Here is a 27,906-nt window from a genome sequence, read left to right on the forward strand (position 1 = left end):
TTGATGCACCAGTTAGAGCAGAACTGGGTCTGTCCATCCTTGTGCTGGCTCCAGACCCCTGGGTCTTAATTGGACCATTTATTTGCTCATCAGCCCCATGAGCTGCTCCATTTCAGTCTAGTCCTGAGTAGTTTGACTCCCGGTAGGATGAAACTGGTTTCTGAGGCTGCGAAGCTTCGGGCCCTGGCCTGTGGCTCCTTCCTGGGGCTTATGAGTGACCCCATGAGACACATCCCAACAGGAGCTCCCTGGCGTACTGACACCTCTGACCTTCCAGCAGAGTCCTCATCTCAGTGTGTGTATATTAGATGCTTTACAGTTTGCCTATTGTGTACTCTAGAGTTTGTGTGTTAGTGTCAGATCCCACACTCCCAGCTCATTCCTGGAATGTTGCCTTCACGTGCCCGATGAGAGGGGACGGTGGACGTTGAAGGTGTGGAAGATAACAGCGTAGAGGCCTTGACAATGTGGCCTCCTGTGAACGGAAAGCTAAAATAATGCTGCTTGATTTCACAGCCTCCGAGCAAAGTGTTGTCCAGCATCCTGGGCAAGAGCAACCTCCAGTTTGCGGGGATGAGCATCTCCCTGACCATATCCACCGCCAGCCTGAACCTGCGGACCCCAGACTCGAAACAGGTGTGTAGGTGCTCAGGCCCTGCCCTGCCCATAGCCCCCAAACCATGGCTGTTGTGCAGGGCTTCCCATTTCCTGCTTTACCGGGTCCCTGCGGAGCACATTTGTGTAAAACCTTCACCAGTCCACAAACTCTGGCCACTTCCAAAGGTCGCCAACAGAATGATAGATGGAATTGGGTCTCTTGAATTCTGCTATAAATTACCTTTTTTTTTGAGGATAATGCATGAACTCATCGGTTTACTTACAGTGTAAAAAGAGGTGTGTGTATGCGCAGAAGTCTCCTCTCAATGTCCTTGACCTATTTTGCTTTCTTTAATATTGTATTTTGTTGGTTCTACAGTCCACACTTTATTTTCACATTTATCATCTTTGAGATGGTGGCATGTCATGGTTTAATTGACAGTATTTTTTATTTCTTCGCGGGTTGTTATCGTGGAGCCTCTCTTAGTTGGCAGTGCCATGGGTTGATGCAGTATGGCGCATCTGTGGCATGTCCAGTGTGGACGGGGTCCTTACTGACTGAGGTGGGGACGATGATGCTTACTGAGGCAAACTCTGTTAAGATAGTTGGGTTTTTCTTCAGTGTCTATATCTTAAGTTTCTCTGATTGTTATTTCCTTTCGCTGGGAAAATGGGTGTATGAGTAGCTGTCCTGGAACCAACAGGGGAGTTCTGAAGGCCAAAGGAGGCAAAGGAGGTGAAAATGCTCATAAACCATAAAGGTGGGAGGTGGAGCGAAGCCATCCCTCACTTGCTCTGCCCAGTCTGGGCCTCTGTGGCTGGCAGTGTGAGCTGGGATTCGGATGTGCCTACATGGAGAGGGATGGGCGATCCACAGACCTCTGAATGACACACTTCCTGACTCTGGCAGTGTGTTACCAGGGATGCCTAGGGGTACCTTCATGTTGCTATACATATTCATATTTATTGATTTCTGTATTCCCCAGGTAAGCAAGCAACATCCCCAGCTTCATTTAGGATGAATGGGACACCACCCCACCCCTGCCCCAACCCAAGATGTTGAAATAAATTCTAGATCGAGCATAGAAACGAGAGGCAACACCTGGGCTGTGTTTTGACATAGTGGGTGCCACTTCTCACTCCATTCCTTTGTCCTCACTCAACTGATGGATAATCCCTTGTCTTTTCTCATCGGCCCTTCCGAGGGATGGGTAACGAGTCGTTAGGTGGCAGATTAAGAACGTGCAAGAGGCTCAGCGTTTCTCTGGAGCTGCCTCCTGCTGAGCACCGTGGCGGCTCGGGGTGCACCTCGCTCGGCGCTACCCTCACATGCTCACTTCCATTCTTTTTGTTTTTAACTGAAGTATAGTTGATTTACAATGTTGTGTTAATTCTGCTGTACAGCCAAGTGATTCCGTTATACATTTATATACATTCTTTTGAAAATCCTTTTCCGTGATGGTTTATCACAGGATATTGAATCCAGTTCCCTGTGCTATGCAGTCGGACTTGTTGTTTATCTGTTCTATATGTAATGGTTTGCATTTGCTAACCCCAAACTCCGAGTCCTTCCCTCCGCCCCCTCTGCCTGGGCAACCACAAGTCTGTTCTCTTCCATTCTTATTCATGTGGCTGCTGCAGCTTTTGTTTCTAGGAATCCTCAGACCACAGTCCTCAATTCTGTGAGATCTTATCTCCTAATTCCCCCTTCTACCTCAGTCGCATCTCAAAAAATAAAAAAAGGGAGAGAGAGGCACACTCTCAGAGCAGAAACGATGAGGTCACCATGGTTGGCCTTCCCATCCTCGGGTTGGGGGCTGGTTGGGTGTGTCCAGGTCTCATTGTCCTGCCCTTGGTTTATGTGGATGGGAGGGAGTGCGGGGTTGGGGGGATGCCTGGGGAACGGCAGCTCGGATGACATGAGCACAGTCTGAGGAAGGTTTGGCAGGACCCAGAGTTCACATCCCTCTGCCTCTCCCAAGTTAAGGGCCGGGCTGTAGCAAACAGAAGGAGTCCGAGTGGGCAGACCCTTCCCAAACCAGAGAGCCAGCAGAAAGGCAAAGCTAGCTCTCCTTTTCAGAGCTCTCAAGGAGAAGAAGCAAGATGAAACACCCTCAGAGCAAAACACATCCTTTAGTTAATTAGCTCTAATTTTCTTACTCTCCTTTTCAATTTCTATCTTGCCCAAAGGGACAACATACAATCACTCAGTAATGGTCACGTTGACCAAATATGATTTCTATTTTTTTCTTAAATCTTTGTGTTCACGTTGATTTCCAAACCCCAGTTGTAGAGCTGCTTTAGAATCAAAAATTAAATAAACAAAAAATTCAATAAGCAAAAAATGAACAACTTTAGAAGTCATAGTTTGTCATCATCTGGGGACTGCTATATCCTCATTGCTCTCCTGGGAGCCCTCTGCCCCTGGACCAGAGGCAGAATTCAGAAAGCTGCAAAGGGCAACTATTAGTCTGATCCAGCTGGTTTTGGGTACAGGCTACAGAGCTGGACTCATTGTTTTTATTCATCTATATACTCAGGTTTTTCTAGATCTTGAGTAGTTTTGCAAGTGCCAACAAGTGAAGTAAGCATTTAAAAATATCTCATTTTATCATGTAATTCAGTTATAGTTTTGCTTTGAGTTTTACTGGAGCATGGTTGGAAAAATCCCTTGGATGGTAGGATTACAGCTCTGTAAATTCTGCCTGCCTGCCGGCGAGGACCTGAGGGGGCTGTGCAGAAAGAAACCTGGTTATGCTGGGATGGAGACGAGATTGCTGTTCCCACCCCCGGAAATTTACTTCAATGTCACTACGTTGTCTTTAAAAAGATAAAAATAGTGTGGAAGACTTATGTAGCCTTTTAAATTTAGGGCAGCTCCTAATTTACTCAGTGTCTACTAAATCCCACCGTATGCTGCAGTTTATAATGCTAATGGAAATTTCCCAATTTAAAATTAACTTGGAACATCCTCGCTGGTTTTTAAATTGATAAATTACAAGAGTGCCTGAGAGGACACCAATTTTGATCTTGGATGCAGGCTTTCTAATTCATGTGCTCATGATACAAATGGGATGAAGTAGGGGACAGCCACACTTCCCTCCACGCCAGCTATGGGGTCTGTACCAAAGACCCCATGTGTCTTTGGAAACAGAAACTGCACAGTTGACATGTTTTGGTGTGTGGTTGAGACGTTTTCCTTCTCAAAGAGGCATGGTTGTTAAGATCCCCTGTGTTCCGTCACAGCTCTGCCTTTAACTAGCTGTAGGGCTTTGAGCCAGCGGCTTAGCCCCTCTGGGCCTCAGGCTCTTCATCTGTAAAATGGGATTGCAATAGTTCCTACCTCTTAGGGCTGCTGTGAGACTTAAATGAGATAATTCTGGCAAAGCAGCTAGATGAGAGGCTGACGTTGTGAAAGTTCATTCAGGGTTATCTACTGTTATTACTTTTATAATTGTTATTTTCATTGGGTATGAATTTTACCAATTTTCAGGAATCCTTGTGGATTTGTATTTCCTGCCAACAAACAGTAAGTTTTTCAAGACATGGGAAAGGTAATAACGGCACATCTCATTTCTTGTTTTGGACCTGGCAGATTATAGCGAATCATCACATGCAGTCCATCTCCTTCGCCTCTGGGGGAGACCCGGTAAGTGCCCTTGGAGTTGTTTCCTCTTGCTCTTGTCAGAATTGCTGCGAAGGGGCCCTGCTTCAAAAGCATGCCTCTTAGGACCCTATAAAGAAAGTTAACTGTGATACCAACTATTTCCACTTCCCTTTCGTAAGCTCTTCCTGACTCTCATTTTTTTTAGGGGTAACCCATGACAAGGACCTACCATTAAATTTCATTTCATTAGTAAAAAGCTGTCAAAAATCCTTGAAGCACTAGCTTTCTTAAGGGGGAATGACATAGCTCCCTGGTTTCTCAAGTTGCTGGAGTGCACTCGTGACTCTGCTAATCCTGCTTTGTTCCTGTTTTTCTACTGGCTCTCCCTTGGAGTCTTCCGTTTTTGGATTTTAAGTCTATTCAAAGGCTGTGAATTTACTTAGTCTGGTTTATTCATAAATATTTGAAATTGGTATTTTTCTCTCCAAATTTAACACTGTAGTCTTTTAATGCTTTGGTTTTGCCAACAGAGAAGGAGTTTCAGAGATAGAGAGAGGAAAAGAGAGAGACTAGAGAATACGAGAATGTTCTAGTTTTCATTGGTTCTTTTATTAAGAAGGTGGAACGACACGGGAATTTGCTCCCCACGTTCGGTCAGGAATTCTACGATACAATGCCAGCATTCAGTTTCAGTGTCAGGAAAGGCAGGACTCAGAAAACCACTTCCTCCTCAGGCAGGGCAGTGTTTCTGTTATCATTATTGTTGTTTGTATTATTTTGTCAAATTATCGGTAGGCAATGCTCAGATTTTATGTAAGAGTTTACTGGTCCAAGGTAGCCTGAGTAATTAGTGCATTATATTACTCCTTACCCCAAGGCCAGGAATCTTGTCTATTTCTAGCCCGGGAAGGGGATTTTTCCCATGCCCTGTATTTAACTCATATATCTTTCCTCCCATACTCCTACCTGGGTAACCTGATTGCAGAACTGCTGTTGGCACATTGAAACCCAAATCGAGGGAGTGATCTCCACTGCTGGCTCCAATCTCGATGTTCCCAAAGGACAGTATAATCATGACACTGAGTGTCTCAGCTACAGGAAAGCCTGGGCCTGCCCTTCCCTCTCCCACCTGCTACAGCCTCCAGGAAGGCATCACTCCTATCTCCCCAGCACTGAGCTCCTGCTGGGGAGATGCAGGCTGCAGGGAGAGGCCCCGGGCATCTCCCTGTCTCAGACCCTTGAGCCAAGGACACTGGCAGGAGAGGAATTTGGCCACCCTGCAGATGGTTCTTTGCCCTTAGACCTCTGCTAAAGTGTCACAGGATGACCAGAGCATTATTTAAACATCTCATTCAGTGGGTTCCACTGGCTTTGGCCCTATTTCATACTTAGGGTCTAATTTTCAGAAGTCTTCCAGGATGCTTTCCTCTTCTTTTTTTCCTTCCCTTCCCTTCCTTTACTTTCTTTCCAATCCTTTAATTTCTTATGATCCACTGCAAAATGAAATACCTCACTGAGATGTACGTTTAGAAAGTGGAAGTGTTCCATAATCTAACCCATCTAAGGAGCATTTCTGAAGATTACATCTAGACATGTATATACACTCATTCTCTACCTATACTACATGTATACACATATCTATACTTATATCTGTAACTGGATCTAGTTAATTTGCAGGGGCTGTCTACTTGCTTGCCTAATGTGATGCTTAGAACCATAGTTTCTTAAATTTGGAAGGTAACCCAGTTTGAAAAATAAGAGGCAGAAACGTTGCACACCTGCATCAATATCTCCTTTCAAGAACTTGTCTCAAACCTCATCTTCATGTTGACATTGAGTGGAGATGCAGAGATCTAGAAAATGGAAAGCCAAATACATTGTCCTGTGTTAAAATTATTTTATTCTCCACTATGCACAAAGACCTGTGAACTATTTTCAATTTTCCCTATCAGCTCTTCTTAAAAAAAGGAAACATTCAGTGACCCTTAAAGTAATTCATAACTTTTAATATTTTTTTTCTGATACAGAAAATGTCATGATTCCAGGGGACAGGAAGCCTGGTTACTTTTTATTTTAACCAATTCAAATGCACATCACATTGTGCATGAGTTCTCACTCCAAATTTATTTATAACCATTACAATTAGTATACGTTTTAAATAAAACCAACAATTCTAGGTCCTATTCCTTGTTCTGCTGCTACGTATGTATCTACTTTTTGCTTTGTGCCTCAGTTTACTGGGTAAGAAAATGGTATTTTGAAATGTCAAATAAGACAGACTGGAAAACACAGTTAATCCCTGCAATTAAAAAAGGAATACTATAATTATAATCTACTATTATTAGCAGTTCTAAGAGATCACCAAAAGAATGCCAGAATAATGGTCAGGCTCAGAAAAACTTGGGGAGTGAGAACAGACATGGGTAAATACAGAAGAAGCACTTGGCAGCCCCATCTTTGGAACTTAGAGTGCTCACTGTGTGACTGGGTGATGTCAAGAACATTGTTTTAACAGCAATACACTTCCCCACTCTGCCAGGAATGCATCAATATTGGCATTGGAAAAGCTGTGTCCTTGGCTTGGCCATTGATCATCTGAGTGACAGGGACACATCACATCTCTTGCCTAGTCTTCCTTCCCTAGCTTGGAGCCAGAGGAGCATTTCTCAGACTGGAGTAAGAATTTAAAAAGAAGAATTTCCTTGTATATGCTACTAATGTGGACTCAAATTAATCTTGTTACACAAATATGTACAAAAATAAATTATGTATAGACTCCTTATGTTTATTCCTTTTATTAAACTGTAACTCCCATTCAAACTTGGAAATTAAGTACAAATAAACACAGTAAAGTCAATAACATTCAAAGTAAAATTAATTTACTGTGATGAGTAAAGTTTTGTTGAAACTAAATCTCTGCTCCCAATGTGACTCTAGAACTGACTACCATGGTGCAGAAGCCTTTGAGGTCAGCATCTCTCTACTACCACAGGCACCAGATGACTCACTCCTTCCACTGATTTCTTCTATTCAAGTAAACACTTCAGTCGTACATCATTGTGTACAAATGTGACGTTAATTTGCTTCAGGTGGGGCAAAGCCATCTGACTGTTCTTTTCTCTCTGATTCTTTAAAAACCTGGCACCCATAATGTTGGAAACCCCACTGAAAATCTTGGCACTGAAATTGTGTGCAGAGCTTGATGGCACAGGTGTCATTCAGATGATCCCGCATATTACTGTATTAACTTTTAAGATTATCATAGAAATGAAAGCATAAAAAGAGATTCTGGTGACATCTCAAACACTGGAGAATATACCTGCCCAACCCTAGCGTTCCATGGATCTCAGACTGAGAAACTAACGCTCCCTAAGTCCACTTCTGACATTCACATCTCCTGAATCCGGGAAGAGTGTCTATGATTACAAGCTACAACCCTTATTTTTGCCAGTAACTTCAGATTCTGACCCGATCTTCCTTGATGAAATGGCAGGAAGTCAGGTCGACCGGTTTGATGGTCTCCCACTCCCTTTCCCAGGTCAGTCTGTGAATACACCGTAGGACAGTGGCCTGAGCAGGAAGGGGAAACAGCTTAGATAGTCTACATGCTGGAGAATGACCTCAAGGTAGCAGTCCAATACGTCAAGAGCTGCCGGAAGAGCTCTCTCCCTTCTTAGTCTTAGTGGGTGTTTTTGAGTTCCAGGGCAGTGATGTTTGGAAAAGCGACTTGCACCCTGTAGTGGGTGCTCATAAGCACGGCATTCCCCCTCTGCCTCCACACTCACTTTCCCTCTTCCCCCCTCACATTGGAGGGTTTTCTGGAGCACTGTGGAGAAAGAAGGGGTCGTTTCTCCTGCCCGTAGAGTATCACAAAGAAGGAACTCACGACAGAGAACCTTGCAGATGCTGAAAACATTGGGAGCTAATCAATAACCTTGGAGTCCTCCGAAACCATCACATGGGGGAAATATCCACAACAATGGGAAGACCTTTACCAGTTGCCCACCCCCCCCCCCCCGAGACTTTTTGAATGTTGAAAATGTCAACTTTGCAGGAAAGTTTTGCTTTCAAGAATTAAGAGAATTATTGTTTCCTCTGTTTAGAAACTAAAATTCACATGGTCACCTCGGCTCACTCCTGAGGTCATTGTTTCCTCTGTGTGCCAAGTAGATGAGGCAGGCAAGGGGACTTATATTTCATGTGTAAGAGTGAGACTTCTAAATAGAGCTCATGCTTTTGAAACATCTTAAAAGGATGAAAATTACTACTTATGTCATCGTATCCATATCTCATCCACCCATGAGGGATGTTTGCAACCAACCTTTGAACATCACTTCTAATTTTCTCAGTGTGGCCCCCAGATCAGCGGCAGCACCTGGCTGCTTGCCAGAAATGTACATTTCGGGCCCTCACCTCAGACCTGCCGAATCGGATACCCTGGGGTGCAGCTCAGCAATCTGTGCTGTAACAAGCCCTGCCGGGGATTCTGACCCCAGCTCAGATTTGAGGATCGTTGTTGGAGACAGCTGACAGTGGTGGCTCTCAGCCTTGGTTCATAATAGAATCATCTGGGGAGCTTTTAAAAATCCTTGATGCCTGGACCTCACATCCACTCCAGTTAAATCAGATTATCTGGGAGTTGGGACTCAGGTATTAGTGTTTTTATAGCTCCTCGGGTGATCCGACATGCTGAGAATGGATGCCCTTCACACCCTTGCTGCTCAAAGTGTGGGTGTGGCGAAGCTGCATCAGTGTCTTGTGAGAGCTGTCTGCAGATGCAGAACCTCGGGCCCAGCTCCCGGCCTGCCGAGTCAGAATCTGCATTTCACAAGATCCCCGGTGATTCCTGCCCGATGTACAGTCTGAGAAATGCTGGGCTATCATCAGGGCTACTCTTGGTTACTGAGCTGCTGTATCCATGATGTGTCTGCTGTCCTGTCTTAACCTGCGATTAGTGATGTGACATCTCATTTTTCTTTCACAGGATACAACAGACTACGTTGCGTATGTAGCTAAGGACCCTGTTAATCGCAGAGGTAAGCGATGTGTGACTTTCGTCATCTCTCACTCATGTGCAGCCAGGCTTAACAATGGATACCAGATGGTCCTCATGATCTCAGCCCTCTTCATCCAAACGAACAGTGTCACATCGTACTGTTAGCGATAATTGAGGTTTGCAGGCAGTGAAGCGTGGCGGCACACCCGGCTGGGTTAGGAGATGCTGGATGTCTGAGAGCTTTAAACACACACCTGTATCCAGATGGCTAGAGCTTGGTACACCTGACCTGCACGTGGCAGCTCCCACTCATACTCTGAAGGTGCCCTCAGTTACACCTGAAGACTTTGCAAACCGCTGGCCTCCTGCCCAGCTCCAGCTCCTTGTGCGTCCACTGCCAACTAAGTCTCCCCGAGAAGCCTCATGCTGCCCTGCATGGCCCTGGAAGCCAGTGTCCAAGCTCAGGTGCTGCCCACTTACACCCTGCAAATGTGCTAGGGCCTCAGACACAGGCTGGGTAGGGGATTTGAAACATCCAATTACTTCCCATCTTCATGGAACCTTTATTCCTAGACCCTCCCTACATACCCACCACCCCATTTCTTTCATCATTTACAATACAAAAGGTTCCCCCCCTCCAATGTTAACTAGCCTGGGCAGGTGGGCTGATTAGGGGGCGCCACCCTTGCATCCCGGGCAGCCACCAGGTGCTGCACAACTCCAATTTAGAACTCACTGATGAAGGTCACCTGTGGGGTTTGTAACACTACAAATGGCACTTCCCTCTACCACCCATTGCTTCCCCTCCTCCTCCCACCCTCTACCCCAGGTACCCATTGTTAAGATTTCCTAGTTGGCTTTGCAGAAATTTTATATCTGTCGATATACATATATATATACTCTTCTTCTTTTAAAATTTCACCTCAGATGAGATTTTAGCATTCTGTTTTCCCACCAACCTTGGGGGAGCGGGAGGTGGCAGGAGGCACTAATCCAAGAGTTAACACTTGTTGAAGTTCTTCCTTTATTTTTGTTTGTTCTAAGTTAACTTCAAGTAATCCTAGACTTTTTCTTCACATCCTTAATGGCTCCTAGGTCAATGGTTCTGAAAATGAACCATACTTTATACCTGGGGAGCTTTAAAAAAATCTCAGTGCTCAGGCCTCAGAGAGGGGTACCCAGGCAACTGTATTTTTTAAAAGCTCTCCAGATGATTCCCATGTACAGCCAGGGCTGAGGAATCAGGCTCTAGGTCCAGACCCTGAAGGAGTTTAACCCTGTGCAATTTGACTTAGGGCCATGGAAGCATCCAAGCTGATACCTTGTTTCACGGCTGTAAACCAGCAGCACCTTCTGCCCTTGTCAAAGTACCACAGTACCTGCCACAGTACCTTTTCAAAGTCATGGAAATCAGGATCCACTCCATGTGCTCGGTGGTTGCTGGACCAGCTCCCTTTGGGACCCGCATGCAGTGCTAGTGTGAAGACAAACGCCAGACCTCTGCGCTGTTGCTGGTGCTTTGGGGGCACCAGCAGCATAGGGGTCCTTTGAGATGCTTGATAGGAGATGATCACTCCCTTCTTCCAGTTATCTGTTGCCCGTAACAAATCTTAATGGCCTAACAGCCATCATTTAAAAATATCTTTTGATATGATGAAGTATCAAGCGTCCAGGCGGGGCTCAGTTGGCCAATTCTTCTGCTCTCTGTGGCATCAGTGGGGTATTGGGTGGTCTTTGGCTGGTGGCTGGCCTGGTCTAGAGGGTCCAAGTTGACTTCACTTCCACACCTTGGACCTTGGCAGGGAGGACTAGAAGTCAAAGCCAGCAGGGTCCTTCTCCCTCTGCAAGGAGTCTCAGGGCCCCTCCAAGTGGCCCCTGAATCAGGGCAGTAGGACTTCCCACATAGCAACTCTGGGCACCATGATGCCAAAGTGGATGCCAAAGACCAGGCACCGCTTCATCTCTGTCATAGTTGACGAGTCAGAGCTGTCCCAGGCAGCTCAGATTCAGGGGAGGGGAACCAGACCTGTCTTCCAACAGAAATTTGCAGCCTTCCTTATCCATCACATCTCTGTTCCCACACGTACACAGGCAGCCCCAGCCTCCTGGGAGGCAGTGTGGGAAGGGAGGGGAGTCATAGATCTGGCCATGAACAGTATCTCAGAGCACGCTTTGCCTCCATCCGATATGCGTCCACCCACCGTTGCCTCCTTTCGCAAGGAGCTGGGGGAGGGCTCCCCTGGCTGCTCTCTTCTCTTTCCTCCTGCCCTAGGCCAGGAAGAGAGTTTAATTGAATAAGAATGGCCTCTGCCATGCAGGAGTCAGATTAGCAAGAAATTCTGGGAGTGAATGTTCTTATTTGGACTCTTAAATATCCAACTCCCCACGCAGAGGCCCCAGTTGATGTGCTGACCCCATTGTGGTTCCCTGGCTGCAGGCAGAGCTCCTCAAGGCAGGCAGGCATCAAGGCACATTTGGAGCCCAGAAAGTCGTCTGTCAAAATCCTGCAGAGATGGGTCAAAGTCCCTCACTGTTATCATTTGTCCTTTCCACACTGATTCCTGCTTATACATTCTGGTGTGTGTTTTTGGGTAATCTAGCAGTATTTACAGTGAGAAAAAAATTATATTTTTCTCTCTAGTATCAAGAATCCATGGCTTATATAATTAATCTGGTGGAAGGGCAAAGGATCTCTGACCCATGTCATTAAGCTCTATGGTAACCACCACCATCTTGAGGAGATAAGGATTGCAAATGAGTGAAGTTTCATGAGGTTGGCGCCTTATAGCTGAAAGGCAGGGCTGACAGGAGACCTGGAAGGTGACTACTGATACATGTAGGATAAAACGCCCAACAAATCAGGCTTTGCTGGATCCTAACATACCATTTTCTTTTCACATTGGAATTTGTATTACTACCCAAGGACTCCTATTCCCTGCAACCTAATGTCTCTTGGTTCAGAATGGACTGTTTGGGTCACAAAAGTACCTAAAAAATAATGTCCTAATTAGACATATGGCTGCCTGCAGATGGCATGTACTTCCTATAATTTATAACCACAATAGCATCCCTATTCAGGCGCCTTCTGGAACTCCTGAACTTGCATGGAAAGTCATATCCTGTGGTGCTGACCTGATGGTAGAGAGGCCTGAGTGTTCAGCCCGTATAGCTTCTAACACATCCTGCTGCCCTTTCCCCAGGATTTCCTGAATAAGGGGGAAACGTGGTGACTGGGCTTGAGAGGGAAGACCCCGTGGACTACTGCCTCACATGGCTGCGCTTCCTTCTCCAGGCTTCTCTACTAGCTCACGGTCATTTCAACACTGAATTTAGGGTTCCTCTGGCCTCAGACAGTTGTAGGCCGCAGGAGGTGACTTTCCAGGAGAAACTTAAAGAGTATGAACTCCTTAAATAATACAGCACCTTCTCTGGATTTTCTTTCCCCTAGGAGTAAAACCTCTTCTGTATAATAAGTGAAAGCAATGATTTATTTTTTTAAGCCAGGAGGTTAAATTCCATCTCATAACACTGTGGTGGGAGGTTAATTTTCCTGTGAGAGAATGATTAGGTTGTTTCCCATATCTGGCTTTTGTCAACCATGGTTTTTTGTGTTTTTTTAAAAATAAACAAGCCAGTCCCTGTGTTCTTAATACCCTGTGCCAAAGACTGTGAATGTTCCTGTGTAGCCCAAGCTTCTGGCTGAAAGTCAGACTTGTGTAGTTACCAGCCTGCTGCACATCTCTGCTCAGAAGCCTCCTAGCCCCCTCACCTTGACAAGCCACAGAGCTAAGTCTTTCCTTCCACCACAAAGTATCTGCTTGTCTCACTCATCACGATGTGAGCTCACTCCTGCTCTATCCCCTGTCTCATTTCCTGTGATCTCCCCTCACCTCCACTCCAGCTCCCCTGATCTTCTGGCTCTTCCTTGAACATGTCAAGCAAGCACCTGCCTCAGGGCCTTTGCACCTGTTGAGCCCTATGCCTGCAACATTCTTAGACTAGACCTTCCTATGGCTCACTCCCTGACTTCCTTCAGGCTTCTTCTGCGATGCCACCTCCTACATGGCTTTCCCTGGTCATCCTACATGTCACCCTACAACATTATCCTCATCACCCCCTTTATTTCACATTATTGTCTTTATGGTTGTATTAGTTTTCTGTGACTGCTGTAACAAATTACTGCAAACTTTGTGGCTCAAAACAACAAAAGTTTGCTCTTTCACAATTCTGGAGGCTAAGGGTCTGAAATCAAGGTGTCAGCAGGGCCATGCTCCCTCCAAACGTTCCAGGGGGGGAGGCTTCCTGCTTCTTCCAGCATCTGGTGGCTCCAGGAGTCCTTGGCTTGTGGCTGCATCACTCTAGTCTCGGCCTCCATCTTCACATCACCTCCCCCTCTGTGTCTGTGTCACCTCCTCTTCTGACCCTTATAAGGCACTTGTCATTGGATTTAGGGCCCACCCTAATCCAGAATGATCTCATTTTGAGTCCTTAATTACATCTGCAAAGACCCTTTTTCACAGGTTCAGGGGGTCAGGATGTAGAGAGGGCTTTGGCTGCTGGGGGGCACCATTCAACCCATTCTAATGGTATATTTTTCCTTCTTTATTTTCAGTGTCCACCTTCTAGACTGTAAGGTCGGTGAGAGCAGGACTCTGTTTTGTTACTTGCTGTATCTGAAGATCCTGGGGCAGAGCCTGGTACAGAGTTGGTGCTCAATAAGTGTCTATTGAGTGAAGTCTGCAGTAAATATTTTGTACATTTGCCTTTTGCTCATGTGCAAGAATTTTCTTAGGGTTTATACCTCTGGGACAAATCACTGTGTTTTGGGACATCTTCAGTTTTTTAAAAATGGTTATTTCACTTTATAATTCCACAAGTGGCACAAGAGGGCTCCTTGGCTTCAGCTCTTGTTCAACACTTGGAATTGCAGACTTTTAAATCCCTACCAGTCTGATGGGTGCAAAATTATCTCCTCATAAAGTTTTAGTTTTCCACTCTGAGGCTAGAACAGATATTAAACAATTCTTAATTAAGAGCATGGGAGCTGAATCTTGGAGTTCTTACCTGTCTCAGATCAAAAAAATCTGGAACAATGAGGAACATGTGGATATATTAAGTGAACAGACTAGGGTTGGCTGAAAACTATGCTTGAGTTTGGAGTCCCCGGTTCTCTGGTAAGAATTCACTGGTGTTCAGTGTTCCTTTTAAGGGGTGAGCGTTATCAGCCCACTAAGAGGAAGAGACAGCAGTCATTGTTTGGTAGGATTTTTTTCTGATTAGGTAATGACTCCAGGTGTCTCCGAGGTTCCCTATGTCAGTCACCAGTTGGTAGAGAACTTGGCTATGAATTTGAACTCTTGGAGAGTCTGTGAGTCTAGATAAGAGGACAGTGGGACAGTCTGAGACGGGACCACTTCAAGGGCTGGGCTGCCTTGTGGAGGCCAGATGGCTGTGAAGTGTGAGTTGGGTTGGTTTGGCATGGGTGGGAGGGGTCATGACTTCTTAAAAGAGAAGCACAGATCCTGAGAGGTTTTCTGCTCATACTTGCAGAGTCGCCCCATGGAAACAATGCCCACTGAGGTGGGGTGGCCCATCCCACAGGGTGTGGAAGCAGCCACTGTGGTGGGAAACACATGCTGGAGCCTCTGTCTATAGTCACTGATCTGAGATAGAGCGGGTATTACCCCATAGTCATACGTAAATTGTGCAGTGAGCCAGTGACACCCTTTCTGTATGTCAGCTGCTCCTGACCACAGAGGGGGTGGGGAAGTGGGGGTCTTACTTTTACAAAGCAAAAAAAAAAAAAAAAAAAAACCCAACAATAATCTAATCAGCTAAGATAAGGAATCAACCCCTCCAGACTCAAAATAATTAAGAAAAATATTTCAAAGATGGAAGGATGAATTTCTATCCATCATCATTAGTGATGAACCTCACCCAAAATATTTATCTTGCTTTGAGATAATAAATGACAGTGTGATGCTTCAGGGCCAACAAGACATCTTAAACTTTATTTTATCTTTATTGTATCATTTTTAACATCTTTTAAAAGATATTTTTATAATATACATAACTATTATATTAACATGGGAATATATGTTCATAATTTATAAATAAGTAGATACATATTTGGGACACATGCTCAGTATAGTAAAGAGTTCTTCACTGGTAAGCATGAGAAAATCTTGACAATTTCTTATTTACAGAAGTAAAGGCTTTTTGGGTGTTTGGTGCATGTGATAGGCATTGCTAGCACTCACTGATGTCCTGACCTCACTCCTTCCAAGCTCCCAGGAGACTGTACCACCAGCCTCTCCTGGGTGGAGGAGGAGCCAGGCGACAGTTCTGTGTGAGAGCAGAATGGATGAGGCAGTTAGTGCTGGTGCAAGACCCTACTGTCTCTTTCTTCCCTGGCTTGGGAAGAGGCCTTGTGTTGAAATTCAGGATTGAAAGATCAAAGCAGCTTGGTTCATGGGGTGACCACCTGGAGAGTTGCCCAGAAATGAACAAGCGAGAATGGGATTGTTTTCAGCCACTAAGATGCTGGGGCTGTTTGTTATCGTGGCATCACTTGCCTGAGCTGACTAACAGAGCAGCCATCCCAGGCAGGGCTCAGAGAGCTAGCACAGATGAATGGAGGCCCCAGTTGGCCTGCAGTCCATTTATCAGTCAGATGGCCAGGGCAGCCTTGAACACCGATGGACAGGTGCAGCCACTGGCCTCTGGACTTTTTTGGAGCCATTGGGAAACTTGCGGAGGGACTTCTGACCTGCCAGTGTCTACCGTGCGGGGAAGATGTGTGGTTGACCTATTAGGAGGCTGCTGTGTGAGGAAAGAGGCTGTGTCCCAGTTCTATCTGGTATGATTACAAGGGCCGCAGCACATCCTGCTCTCAAGTGGCTCATCCCAGGTGGGGAGTGGCCTTTGTGGTGAGGCCTGATGAAGTCCCCTCACTAGTGTCAGGGCTGAGCCGGCTGCTGTGGGGTCTGAGCTGGTTCTCCTGGAAAGCAACATCAGCCTTGCTTATTGGTCAGAGAGAGAGACCAGCATGGGCAGACAAGCACCCCCACCTCCACCCCGGAGACACCCCTCCCACTACTGCACCGCTGCCAAAGAACCCGTCCCCTTCAGAAGGGATAGAATGAGGAATGACCCCATTTTGCTGCTCCTGTGTTTGTTTTGGGCCATGTTTTAGGTTTTACAACATCATTCTGAGTCTTGATTCTGGGCCCCACCACTCTGTACCTGCCTCTCATCCAGTTCTTCTCCTTCTTGCTCATGAATGACACCTCCAGCTCCATTCTTTCCTCATGGGATGTAAAACAAGCAGCCCCGATGGTTACCTGTAGTGAGAAACTCATCATTCCTCACACACACTGAGTCACACAGGTGAGGTTAGAAGACAGTGGCTTTTAGCTAAAGACTGTTGCAACAGTCAGAGGAAATACAGGTCCAGAGAGACTGTCAGCCCAGGGTTAGTTCTGGATTTGGAGTGGGTTTCTGGAACACAGAGAGGCCATTCTACAGAAGGATCCTCAGACCTAGCCAACAGATGACGTTTTCATGGTCCACCGAGGAATGAGCCAGGCTCCAGAGCCTGGAGTCGTGATTTAATTCTGCATCTGCAGTTCCTGTCATCCTCTGGTATCTAGACCAGATACCAGGGCTCCACCCTCACCAAGTGAAGGTGCTTCCACCCAGAGCCCTGTATCTTCCAAATGTCCCAGGAACTGATTTAAAGAAGACCCACTTCCAACCTCATGTTCTCTAGTGTGTAGAAGATGAGGGGGCCGTGTGGATTGATCATATGGCCCCCTCTGCAGAAACCTTGCTCTTCATTCACTAAGGCTAGGGCGCTGCTTTCCTCCTTAGAAAAAAAAATAAGCTTCACTTTCTTGGCCCGTCCCCAGTTGTTATTCTGTTTCTCCAAAGTACTGGCCAGCCAGTTCTCTTGGCTGGTGCTGATGCTGCATGGAGGGGGCAGGTGTGGCTAGAAACACAGGGCAGGTGGGGGAGCCAGGTGTCTTTCTCTCACTCTGTCTTAGACTCCTACTTCCTTATTGGCTGGAAAGACACCTCCACTGCTATCCGTTAACGAACAACCCCATGACTCCAACAGCTGCTTAATATGGCCTTGCTTTGTGCCTAACTGTGTTGATAATAAATACTAGTATCAATAATAACATAAAACAATATCAATACTCAATAATAAAATACAGCCGGGACACCTGTCTCCTTGGAAAAATCCCTTGGCCATATCTGAAGTAGGGCTAATGTACCCAAGGGATTGCATTGCAGTCTGAAGCGGCAATCCGGTTACACTTGCTCTTCCCAGGAAATGCTTGTCCCTGGGTCCTCAGGAGCATGCTCCCTCCTCGAGCCTGGGGAGGGAAGAAACCTGAGGCCCCCCCACCCTAGCAGCCGCCATCAGGGTGAGCTCTGTGGCACCTGAATGTCTTTGTGCGTGTAGAAGGCGGCATCGTGATGGAAGAGCGGCCAGACTGTGGAGGTGGTGATGTCTCTGTTCCTTCCCTCGCAGTTCCCACCTTAATGAGTCCTCTTTCTGTGCTCGCTTCTCCTGCAGCAGAGGGATGCTTCTGCATCTCCCTAATCACTGCTGGGGAATGGCTACCCCTGTAGCAATGCCTCTCCTCACTGCTGGGCACCCGCTGTGCTCCTGGAGGAACCTCCTTGAAACACAATTGTATCCTAACTAGTGGCAAGAGAAAGATGGAGTGTGACACATGCATCTGTCATTTTCTCCAGGGAGATGCCTTTATCCCGTTAGTAACAGAGCATGTCATGCTGGTCACGGGACAATGTGAAGGGGCTGGGACTCTTCTGTGGTATGCCATGGACGTGTGTCTGGGAAGAAGACATTCTACTTTCTTGTAGAGCAGAGACAGGACCTTCTTTGGTGCCTTCCCTCACTCAACACTCTTTTCTCCGAAGGTTCTGCATGGATTACACCACAGCCTGGCCACCAAGACAGCGGGCACCCCAAAGGGGTGAAGGGTTGCTCCAGGTCTCTGAGGGGTCCTCGTCTGGCTACCAACACCCCTTTTCTGAGAACTGGCATGAATATCCAGTCTCGTCCAGTGTAGATGCAGGTGGCATGTGGTGGGATGGTCATAGTGATTAATTAATATCCCTTTAAACTCATCTTAAAAGGTTGTTGACCTTATTGCTTTGAGTTGCCACATCTGGTGGTGACACTTTACTCTCACTAGGAAGTAAGCAAACAGCTTGCTCTAAGTCCATCGGATACCTCAGGACTCATTCAATAAGAGCCAGTTTAAGTCCATTTGTTAAGCCTCACGGGGTCTTAAAGGGATTCATTTCTTGTTACTATCAGGTTCTTTGTCTTGTTAAGGTTTCCTTCCAAACCCTGTTTCCCTACTAAGTTCTGAGTTGATATTTTATAGACTCTAAAGCAATAGAAGAGCAATCAAGCTGAACTTTAAAATGTTAAAACGTACTTACAAATAGAACCTTTACTTTTGGAGAGAATAGGCTATTAAGAAATGGATCTCTGCGGTGAAACGGTACCGCTGGGGGCTCTCAGGGATTAAGCTGCATGCAGAGCTGACAGGACATATCATGAAAGGCACCTCCTTGTCCCTCTCTTCTTCCCTAGGCTGCGGGCTTTCACCCTCAGGAAGGAGGAGCCTGGGTAGCTCCAGTGTCTGTCTCTAATGAGCCTGTGTCCCTTGCTCCTACAGCTTGTCACATTCTGGAATGTTGTGACGGGCTGGCCCAGGAGGTCATCGGCTCCATTGGACAAGCCTTTGAGCTCCGGTTTAAGCAATATTTGCAGTGTCCTTCCAAGATCCCCACTCTCCATGACCGGTGAGTAACGCTGTGACATCGTTTGCAGTGGCCTCTCTGCATTTTCTCACCTTTCCTCTTAAAAACACTTAAAAGAAGGAAACCACAAAACCACCTCCCCGAGGAGTGCTCTGAACAGACACAGTTAATCACAGGGCTTCCTGGGCCCGGAGACACCTGGCTGGTGCTGGGCCATGGCTCAGGAAACTGACAGATGGAAGCCGACATATGGGCGATGCTCCCAATGTTTAGAAAAACATTTTCTTGAAACTATAGTGACAGTAGCCAAGGTTACCAAAAAAAACATTGTAATATGTTTTTGTTCTGTTTCCTCTGCAAGCACGTGATGTTTCCATATGTTGCCTCCTTGGGTCGGTGTCACCACAGGTTCTACCTGTCCCATTGTCCTTGTCCTCAGGGTTAGCCAAAGTCCTGATTCAGAGGCTCCCTTCGTGAGGCGCCCTGCTCGGAATGACGAGCATTGATTCTGCTTTATTGGCTTTCGTAGCTTTCAGACTTGATGGCCTGTGTGGCCCTGGGCAAGTTCTTTAACCAATCTGGGTCTCAGCAGTTTTCTCTGTAAAATAGGAATAATAGTGGCTTGGCAGTATTTTAAGTGTTAACTGAAATAGTGAATGTAAACAGGAATTGTGAGATGTTTAGTTTATTATAAAAAATGTTCAGAGTGTACCCTTGAGTTTCCTTAGGACATAAGAATATTCCATGCAGCATTAAAAAAAAATAATATGGGGCATGTTGGTTATTCAGTCACCTGTCCTACTGAAAGCCTATTACAATGGTGTGTTCGCTGTCAATAAAACTTTATTTCTCCTGAATTTACTTTTTATGTTTTCTCCAACTTCTGCAGCCACATTCTGGGACTTAGTTGTGAAGGCAGTGCCTACTTCTACCTTCATTATTATGAAGTCTCCTTTCATCTCTCTGAAGTCTTCACCTTTCTTCAAAGAGACTTTTAATTTTTTTTCCTTCATCCACTGGAAAATTTCTGTTAAGACATTCATTCTGGAGGTGCCTGTGAAGGCCCCATTTTTTCCCGGTTGATAAAGACTTCTGCAAACTCATACAAGTTGTGTGAAAAAAAAGTTAGAAAGTGGAGGGAACCCGATAGCCCTTGGCAGGAGAGTGGGTGAACAAAAAGTTCTAAATTTTATATTATAATGAGACATAGTCATTAAACAGAATTCATCAGTATATGTGTATTACCAGAATTAATCTCAAATACTTTAAATGGAGTGAAAAAGGATATGAACCATCTATGGAAATTTTAAAAACACATAAACAATTGTATATATAGTTTATGGGTAAGTGCATGTGTATAAAGAGTATAAAAACATGCAAGAATATTACATACCAACTCTAGGACATCTGAGGATGACAGGGACATGGGTGGGCTTTAACTGATTTTGTTAAGTGTATTTCCTCCCTAACATTTTATAACAACAGTGTTCCAATATACAAAAAGAATTTGCAAGGAACACCTCTATACCCACCATCTAGATTCTACCATTAGCATTTTACAGTTAATATCATGTATTTTTTCATCCAAAGCAAGTTTGACAAGTTTTATTTCTTTAAAAAAAAGGTATCAAATATAGCAAAATGTTCACACTTGTTTAATCTCAGTGGTGGATGTGTAGGTGGCTTTTATATTAATTTAGGCTTTTCTGTACTTTTGAAATGTTGCAAAGAAGTCAAATAAATCCTATTAAAATAATATGTCAAAAAATGAGTGGGGGGAGTTAATTGAACTACCATGCTTCTCCAGGAATATACTTGAGGTATGAAGTCCTGTATATGTTTCTATACAGTAAAGTTTGAAGAAGTTTTGGGGAAAGAGAATGAAGTAGAGAGATCTTATCTACCGAGAAAACTTTCAACCCAATATGCAAGTTATGGTATAACATTTCTAAAGCAGAGCAGGAACAAGGGGACCTGTGTTCCCTGACATCAGTCTCATCTTGTCTGACAAACTGCTTGTTGTGTCCACTGAGCAGGTCTGAGATCCAGGGAGCAGGTAGGAATGCACCACCTTCTGTCCCAGCTGGGGACATCCTGGGCCATGAGAGAATGCACTTTGCTTCCAGCTGCCATGTCCCTCTTCCCCTCCCTGCCCTGTTATGGGGACCCTGGACTGTGGAGGGCACTGGCCCATTTTCCTTCTAGATTTCCCAGGGGCCAGCAAAACAGGAGGTTCTATTTGTGAGCCGTTCTCCTTGGGTTTTCTGCTCACTTGCTCAGGCCATTTCTCTTCAAATTGGGCATGAGCTGGAGGTATGAGAATTGGCACAGTCAGCTTCTTTGTCCACATTCCTCGGAGTAGAGCTGGGGACAGGTGAACGTGGAGTGAGTGGGGCAGCATTAGGTCCCAGCAAGCTGCCCCAGCATCTCAAAGTTTCATGTTGGTGGCACATGACTTCCTCTTTCCTTCTTTTGCTGCTAGTGAGTGGATGGCTTTACTTATTCGTGAGGTATTTTTTGTTCATTGTATTAATTATTGGGGGAGACACTCTGTGATCTGGATTCATCGCCCATCTCCAACTGGAAATAAAAAATAATACTTTTAAATGAATGGGTTTTTTGGTATGGTATGATTTTCCTTAGAAGATTTTTTCCTCTGATTTTTCTTACAGAAGTCCAAAGTTATTTTCAACACAAAACCAGAGAAGGCAATGAAAAAGAATTCAAATGTAGCCAAAGCTCCATTTATTATTTTTAAAAAATTTGATATATAGTTTATTTATGATAAAATTACCCTTTAAGAATGTACAGTTCTGTGGTATTTAGTATTGTCAAAGATAGCACGAGTACAATCATCACCACTATCTAATTCCAGAACATTTTTCATCACCCCAGAAAGAAACCCCATACTCATTAGCAGTTACTCCCCATTTTCCAACCCCCTTTCCCCAGACAGCCACTACTCTACTTTCTGTCTTTATTGATTTGCCAATTCTGGACATTTTATATAAATGTTATCATACAATATGTGCCTGACTTCTTTCACTTATTGGAATGTTTTCAAGGTTAATCCATATAGTAGCATGTATCAGTATGGCATTTTTTTTAGGGCTGAATAATATTCCTTTGTATGCATATGTTACCTTTTGTGTATTCATTCATCAGTTTATGGACATTTGGGTTGTTTTCACCTTTTTGTTCTTATGAATAACGCTGCTATGAAGATGCGTACAAGTTCCCGTGTGGACAGATGTTTCAATACTCTTGGGTATATAACTAGGAGATGAACTGCTCAGTCATATGGTAACTCTATGCTAAAATTTTGAGAAACTACCAAACTGTTTTCCAAAGTGGCTGTACCATTTTATATTTTCACCAGCAATGTATGAAAGTTCCAATTTCACCGACATTTGTTATTGTCCTAGCTATCCTAGTGAGTACAAAGTGGTCTCTGATTGTGGTTTTGACTTGCATTTTCTTGTTGACTAATGATGTCAAGCATCTTTTCATGTGCTTATTGGCTATTTGTATATCTTCTTTGGAGAAAGTTCTGCTCAAATCCTTAGCTCATTTTTAAGATTGAGTTATTTGTCTTTTTATTGTTGACTTGTATAGAAGTTCTTTATATATTGTAGATGCAAGTCTCTTTTCACATTATATGATTAGCAAATATTTTCTCCTATTTTTTGTGTTGTCTTCGCATTTTTTTGATAATGTCCTTTGACGCACAATAGTTTTTAATTTTGATGAAGTCCATTTAATGTACTTATTTTTTCTTTGGTTGCTTTTGTTTTTGGTGTCATATGTAAGAAAGCATTGCCTGATCCAAGGTCATGAAGATTTACATCTATGTTTTCTTTTAAGTTTTAGCTCTTACTTTCAGGTCTTTAATCCATTTGACTTAATTTTTGTATATGGTGTGAGGTAAGGGTCCAACTTCATTCTTTCACAAATGGCTAACCAGTTGTCACAGCACCATTTGTTGAAAAGACTATTTCACACTATTTCACACATTGAATTGTCTGGGCATCCATGTTGAAATCAATTGACCATAAATGTATGGGTTTATTTATGGACTCTTAGTTCTATTCCGTTGATTTATATGTCTATCATTATGCCAGTACCACATAGCCTTGAGTAGTATAGCTTTATTGTTAGTTTGAAATCAGGAAGTATAAGTCCTCCAACTACATTCTTCTTTGTCAAGATTGTTTTCACTATTCTGGGCCCCTTACAATTTCAAATAAATTTTATGGTCTACTTTTACAAAAAAGGCAATTGGGATGTTTATAGAGATTGTCTTGAATCCGTAGACCAATTTGAGGAGTACTTCCATCTTAACAATATTTAGTCTTCCAATCCCTGAACACAGGATGTATTTCCATTTATTTAGAGTTTCTTTATTTTCTTTCAACAGTGTTTTGTAATTTTCAGTGTGCAAGCCTTGCACTTGCTTTGATAATTTTTACTACCAAAAGAATAAGTCTTTTGTTCTTTTTGATACTATAATAAAAGGAATTGCTTGTTAATTTTATTTTTTCATTGTTAATGTATAAAAATACAATTGATCTTTGAATAATCATTATGTATCCTGCAAACTTACAGAATTCATTTATTAGCTCTAATCATTTGTGTGTGTGTGTGTATTCCTTAGTATTTTTTATATACAAGATCATGTCCTGTGCAAATAAATATAGTTTTATTACTTCTTACTTCCTAATCTGAATTCTTTTATTTCTTTTTATTATCTAATTGTCCTGGCTAGAATCTCTAGTACAATGAATAGAGGTGGAAAGACTGGACAACCTTGTCATGTTCCTGATTCTAGGAGGAAAGCATTCAGACTTTCACCATTAATTGTGTTCTTAGCTGTGGGCTTTTCATAGATGCTTTTTCAGGTTGAGAAAATGCCCTTCTATTCCAAGTTTTTTGAGGGTTTTTATCATGGAAAAGTGTTGGATTTTGTCAAATGATTTTTCTGTGTCTACAGAGATGGGTATTTGGTATTTGTTTTTATTCTAATGGTATGACATATTACATTAGTTGATTTTTGAACGTTGAACCAATCTTACATTGCTGGAAGAAATCCCACTCAGTCATGGTGTATGATTCTTTTTGTATGTTGCTGGACTTGGTTTGCTAGTATTTTGTTTTCCATCCATATTCATAAGAGATATTGGTCTGCAGTTTTGTTATTTTTTTCTTGTGGTATCTTTGTCTGGTTTTCATATCAGGGTAATACTGGCATCATAGACTGAGTTTGGAAACTTCTGTTCTCTTCTATTTTTTTGGAAGAGTTATGAAGAATTGCTGTTAATTCTCCTTTAGATGTTAGATAGAAATCACCAAGAAGCCATATGATTCTGGGCTTTTCTTGGGATGCAAGATTTTGATTACTAATTTAATCTCTTTATCCGTTACAGTTCTGTTTAGACTTTCTATTTCTTCTTGAGTCATTTTTGGTGGATTGAGTCTTTGTAGGAATTTTTCCATTTCATCTAGGTTATCTAATTTGTTGGCATATGATTTTTAATAGTTTCTCTTATAATCCTTTTAATTTCTGTGTGGTTGGTAGCAGTCGTTCATCTTTCCTTCCTAGCTTTGGTAATTTGAGTCTTCTCTCTTTTTTCTTGGTCAGTCTAGCTATAGCTTTGTCAATATTGTTGATCTTTCTAAGAACCAACTCTTGGTTTCATTGCTTTTCTCTATTGATCTGCTAACTATTTTATTTATTTCCACCTTAATATTTATTATTCTTCCTTCTGCTTGCTTTGGGTTTAGCTCTTATTTTCTAGTGTATTAAAGTAGAAGGTCAGGTTATTGATTTGAGAGTGTCTGTTATCATATAGGCATTTACAGTTCGTAAATTTCCCTCTAAGCATTGCTTTACATTCAGCCCATAAGTATTGGTATGTTGTTTTTGTTTTTATTCATCTGAAAGTTTCTTCCAATTTCCCTGTGATTTATTTTCTGATCCATTTGTTATTTAGGCATGTGTTGTTTAATTTCTACATATCTGTGAATTTCCCAAGTTTCTTTCTAGTATTAATTTCTGCTTTAATTCCATTATGGTCTGAAAACATATGTTGTATGATTTTAATCTTTTAAAAATTCTGAGTCTTGTTTTGTGGCTTAACATATGGTCTATCCTGGAGAATGTTACATGTGGACTCGAGAAAAATTTATATTCTGTAATTGAACGGAGTGTTCTATAGATGTCTGTTAGGTCTAGTTGATGTATAGTGTTCAATTTTCTATTTCCCAATCTTCTCTCTGGTTTTCTATCCATTATTGAAAGTGGGTCTTGATGTCTTCAAATATTAGTACTGCACTATTTCTCCCTTTGATTCTGTCAGATTTTGCTGCATATAGTTTAGGGTCTGTTGTGAGGTACATATAGCTTTATAATTATTGTATCTTCTTGACTGGTTGCTGTTTTATCTTTGTCTCTAGTAAAAATTTTGTCTTGAAGTCTATCTTGTCCGATATTAGTAGAGTTACCACAGCTCTCTTTTGGTTACTGTTTGCATGAAATACCTTTTTACATCCTTTTACTTTCAACCTAAATCTTTAAATCTAAAATGTGTTTTAAATCTAAAACGTCTTTCAATCTAAAATGTGTCTCTTTTAGAAAGCATATAGTTAGACCACTTTATCTTAAAAATCCATTCTGCCAGTCTTTGTTTTTTAATTGGAGTGTTCAATGTATTTACATTTAATGTAATTACTGATAAATTAGGATTTTACCTGACATTTTGCTATTTTTTTCTATATGTGTTATGTCATGTTTTTGTCCCTTTGTTTCTCCATAACTGCTTTCTTTGGTGTCAAATAAATATTTTATGAGTGAACTCTTTTCATTACCTTCTTTTCTTTTCTTTTTTTTTAACTGTCTTTTAAAAGTTATTTTCTTAGTTGTTGCCCTGGGGATTACAACTAACATCTTAATTTGTAACAATTTAGTTCAGATTAACACCAATTTAATTGCAATAGTATACAAAAACTTTGCTCCTATGTGGCTCTATTTCTCCACCTTCCATTGTGCTGTTATGTTATGAAGATTCCATATTTATACATTGAGTGCTTATCAACACAGGTTTATAATTATTGCTTTATTCAGTTGTCTTTTAAATCAGAGAGGAGAGGAAAAGAGTTATGGACAAAAACTACATTTATACTGTTTTAATATTTGCCTATGTTTTTAACTTTACCATTATCCTCTATTTTTTCATGTGACATGAATTATTGCTTAGTGGCTTTCATTTTAGCCTGAAGTACTTCCTTTAGTATTTTTTCATAGTGCAGATTTGTTAGTGATGAATTTTCTAGGTTTTTATGTATCTGGCACTGTTTTAACTTTTGATTCATTTTGGAGGATAGTTTTGCTGGGTACAGGCATATCTCAGAGATATTGAGGGTTTGGTTCCAGACCACTGCAATAAAGTGAATATCACAATAAAGCAAGTCACACAAAGTTTTTGGTTTCCTAGTGCATTTAGAAGGTATGTTTACAATATACTGTAGTCTATTAAGTATGCAATAGTATTATGTCTAAAAAATAATGTACACACCTTAATTATCAACACTTTATTGCTAAAAACTTTATTGCTAACCATCATCTGAGCGAGTTGCAACCTTTTTGCTGGTAGAGGGTCTTGCCTCAGTGTTGATGGCCGCTTACTGATCAGGGGTGATGGTTGCTGAAGGTTGGGGTGACTGTGACGTATTCTTAAAACAAGACAAAGATGAATTTTGCCACACTGATTGACTCTTCCTTTCATGAATGATTTCTCTGTAGCATGCGATGCTGTTTTATAGCATTTCCCTCACAGAATTACCTTCAAAATTGGAGTCACTCCTCTCAAACCCTGCCACTGCTTATCAACTAAGTTTATATAACATTCTAACCCTTTGTTGTCATTTCAACAATCTTCACAACATCTTCACCAGGGGTAGATTCCATCTCAAGAAACCACTCTCTTTGCTCATCCCTAAGACGCAGCTCCTCGTCCATTAAATTTTTATCATAACATTCCAGCAATTCAGTCACATCTTCGGGCTCCATTTCTAATTCCGGTTCTCTTGCTATTTCCACCACATCTGCAGTTACTTCCTCAACTGATGTCTTGAACCCCTCAAAGTCATCCACGAGGGTTGGAATTAACTTCTTCCAAACTCCTGTTAATGGTGATGATTTTACCTCTTTCCATGAATCATGAGTGTTTTTGATGGCATCTAGAATGGTCAATCCTTTCCAGAAGTTTTCAATTGACTTTGCTCAGATCGATCAGAGGAATAACTACGTATGGCAGCTACAGCCTTATGAAATGCATTTCTTAAATAAAAAGACTTGAAATTGAAGTTACTCCTTGATCCATGGGCTGCAGAATAGATGTTGTGTTAGCAGGCATGAAAACAACATTAATCTCATTGGCATCTCAATCGGAGCTCTTGGGTGACCAGGTGCATTGTCAATGAGTAGTAATATTTTGAAAGGAATCTTTTTTTCCAAGCAGTAGGCCTCAATAGTGGGCTTGAAATATTCAGTTAACGATGCTGTAAACAGATGTGCTGTCATCCAGGCTTTGTTGTTGCATTTATAGAGCATAAGCAGAGCAGATTTAGCATAATTCTCAAGGGCCCTAGGATTTTCAGAATGGTAAATGAGCATTGGCTTCAACTTAAAGTCACCAGCTGCATTAGCCCCTAACAAGAGAGTCAGTCTGTCCTTTGAAGTTTTTTTTTTTTTTTTAACATCTTTATTAGAGTATAATTGCTTTACAATGGTGTGTTAATTTCTGCTTTGTAACAAAGTGAATCAGTTATACATATACATATGTTCCCATATCTTTTCCCTCTTGCATCTCCCTCCCTCCCACCCTCCCTATCCCACCCCTCT

The 27,906-nt window shown here is 42.8% G+C and overlaps 1 protein-coding gene across 1 annotated transcript in view; it reads left to right on the plus strand.

The window, feature by feature from the left end:
• Positions 1 to 27,906, plus strand: part of SHC3 (SHC adaptor protein 3) — a 142,027-nt gene that overhangs the window by 79,269 nt on the left and 34,852 nt on the right. The window contains exons 4-7 of the mRNA XM_068552745.1: positions 517 to 636; positions 4,193 to 4,246; positions 9,189 to 9,240; positions 18,923 to 19,049. Coding sequence (XP_068408846.1) covers positions 517 to 636; positions 4,193 to 4,246; positions 9,189 to 9,240; positions 18,923 to 19,049 — 353 coding nt within the window. The remainder of the gene's footprint in view (positions 1 to 516; positions 637 to 4,192; positions 4,247 to 9,188; positions 9,241 to 18,922; positions 19,050 to 27,906) is intronic.

The sequence above is a fragment of the Eschrichtius robustus genome, chromosome 10 (assembly GCF_028021215.1).
Source record: "Eschrichtius robustus isolate mEscRob2 chromosome 10, mEscRob2.pri, whole genome shotgun sequence".
Taxonomy (NCBI): Eukaryota; Metazoa; Chordata; class Mammalia; order Artiodactyla; family Eschrichtiidae; genus Eschrichtius; species Eschrichtius robustus.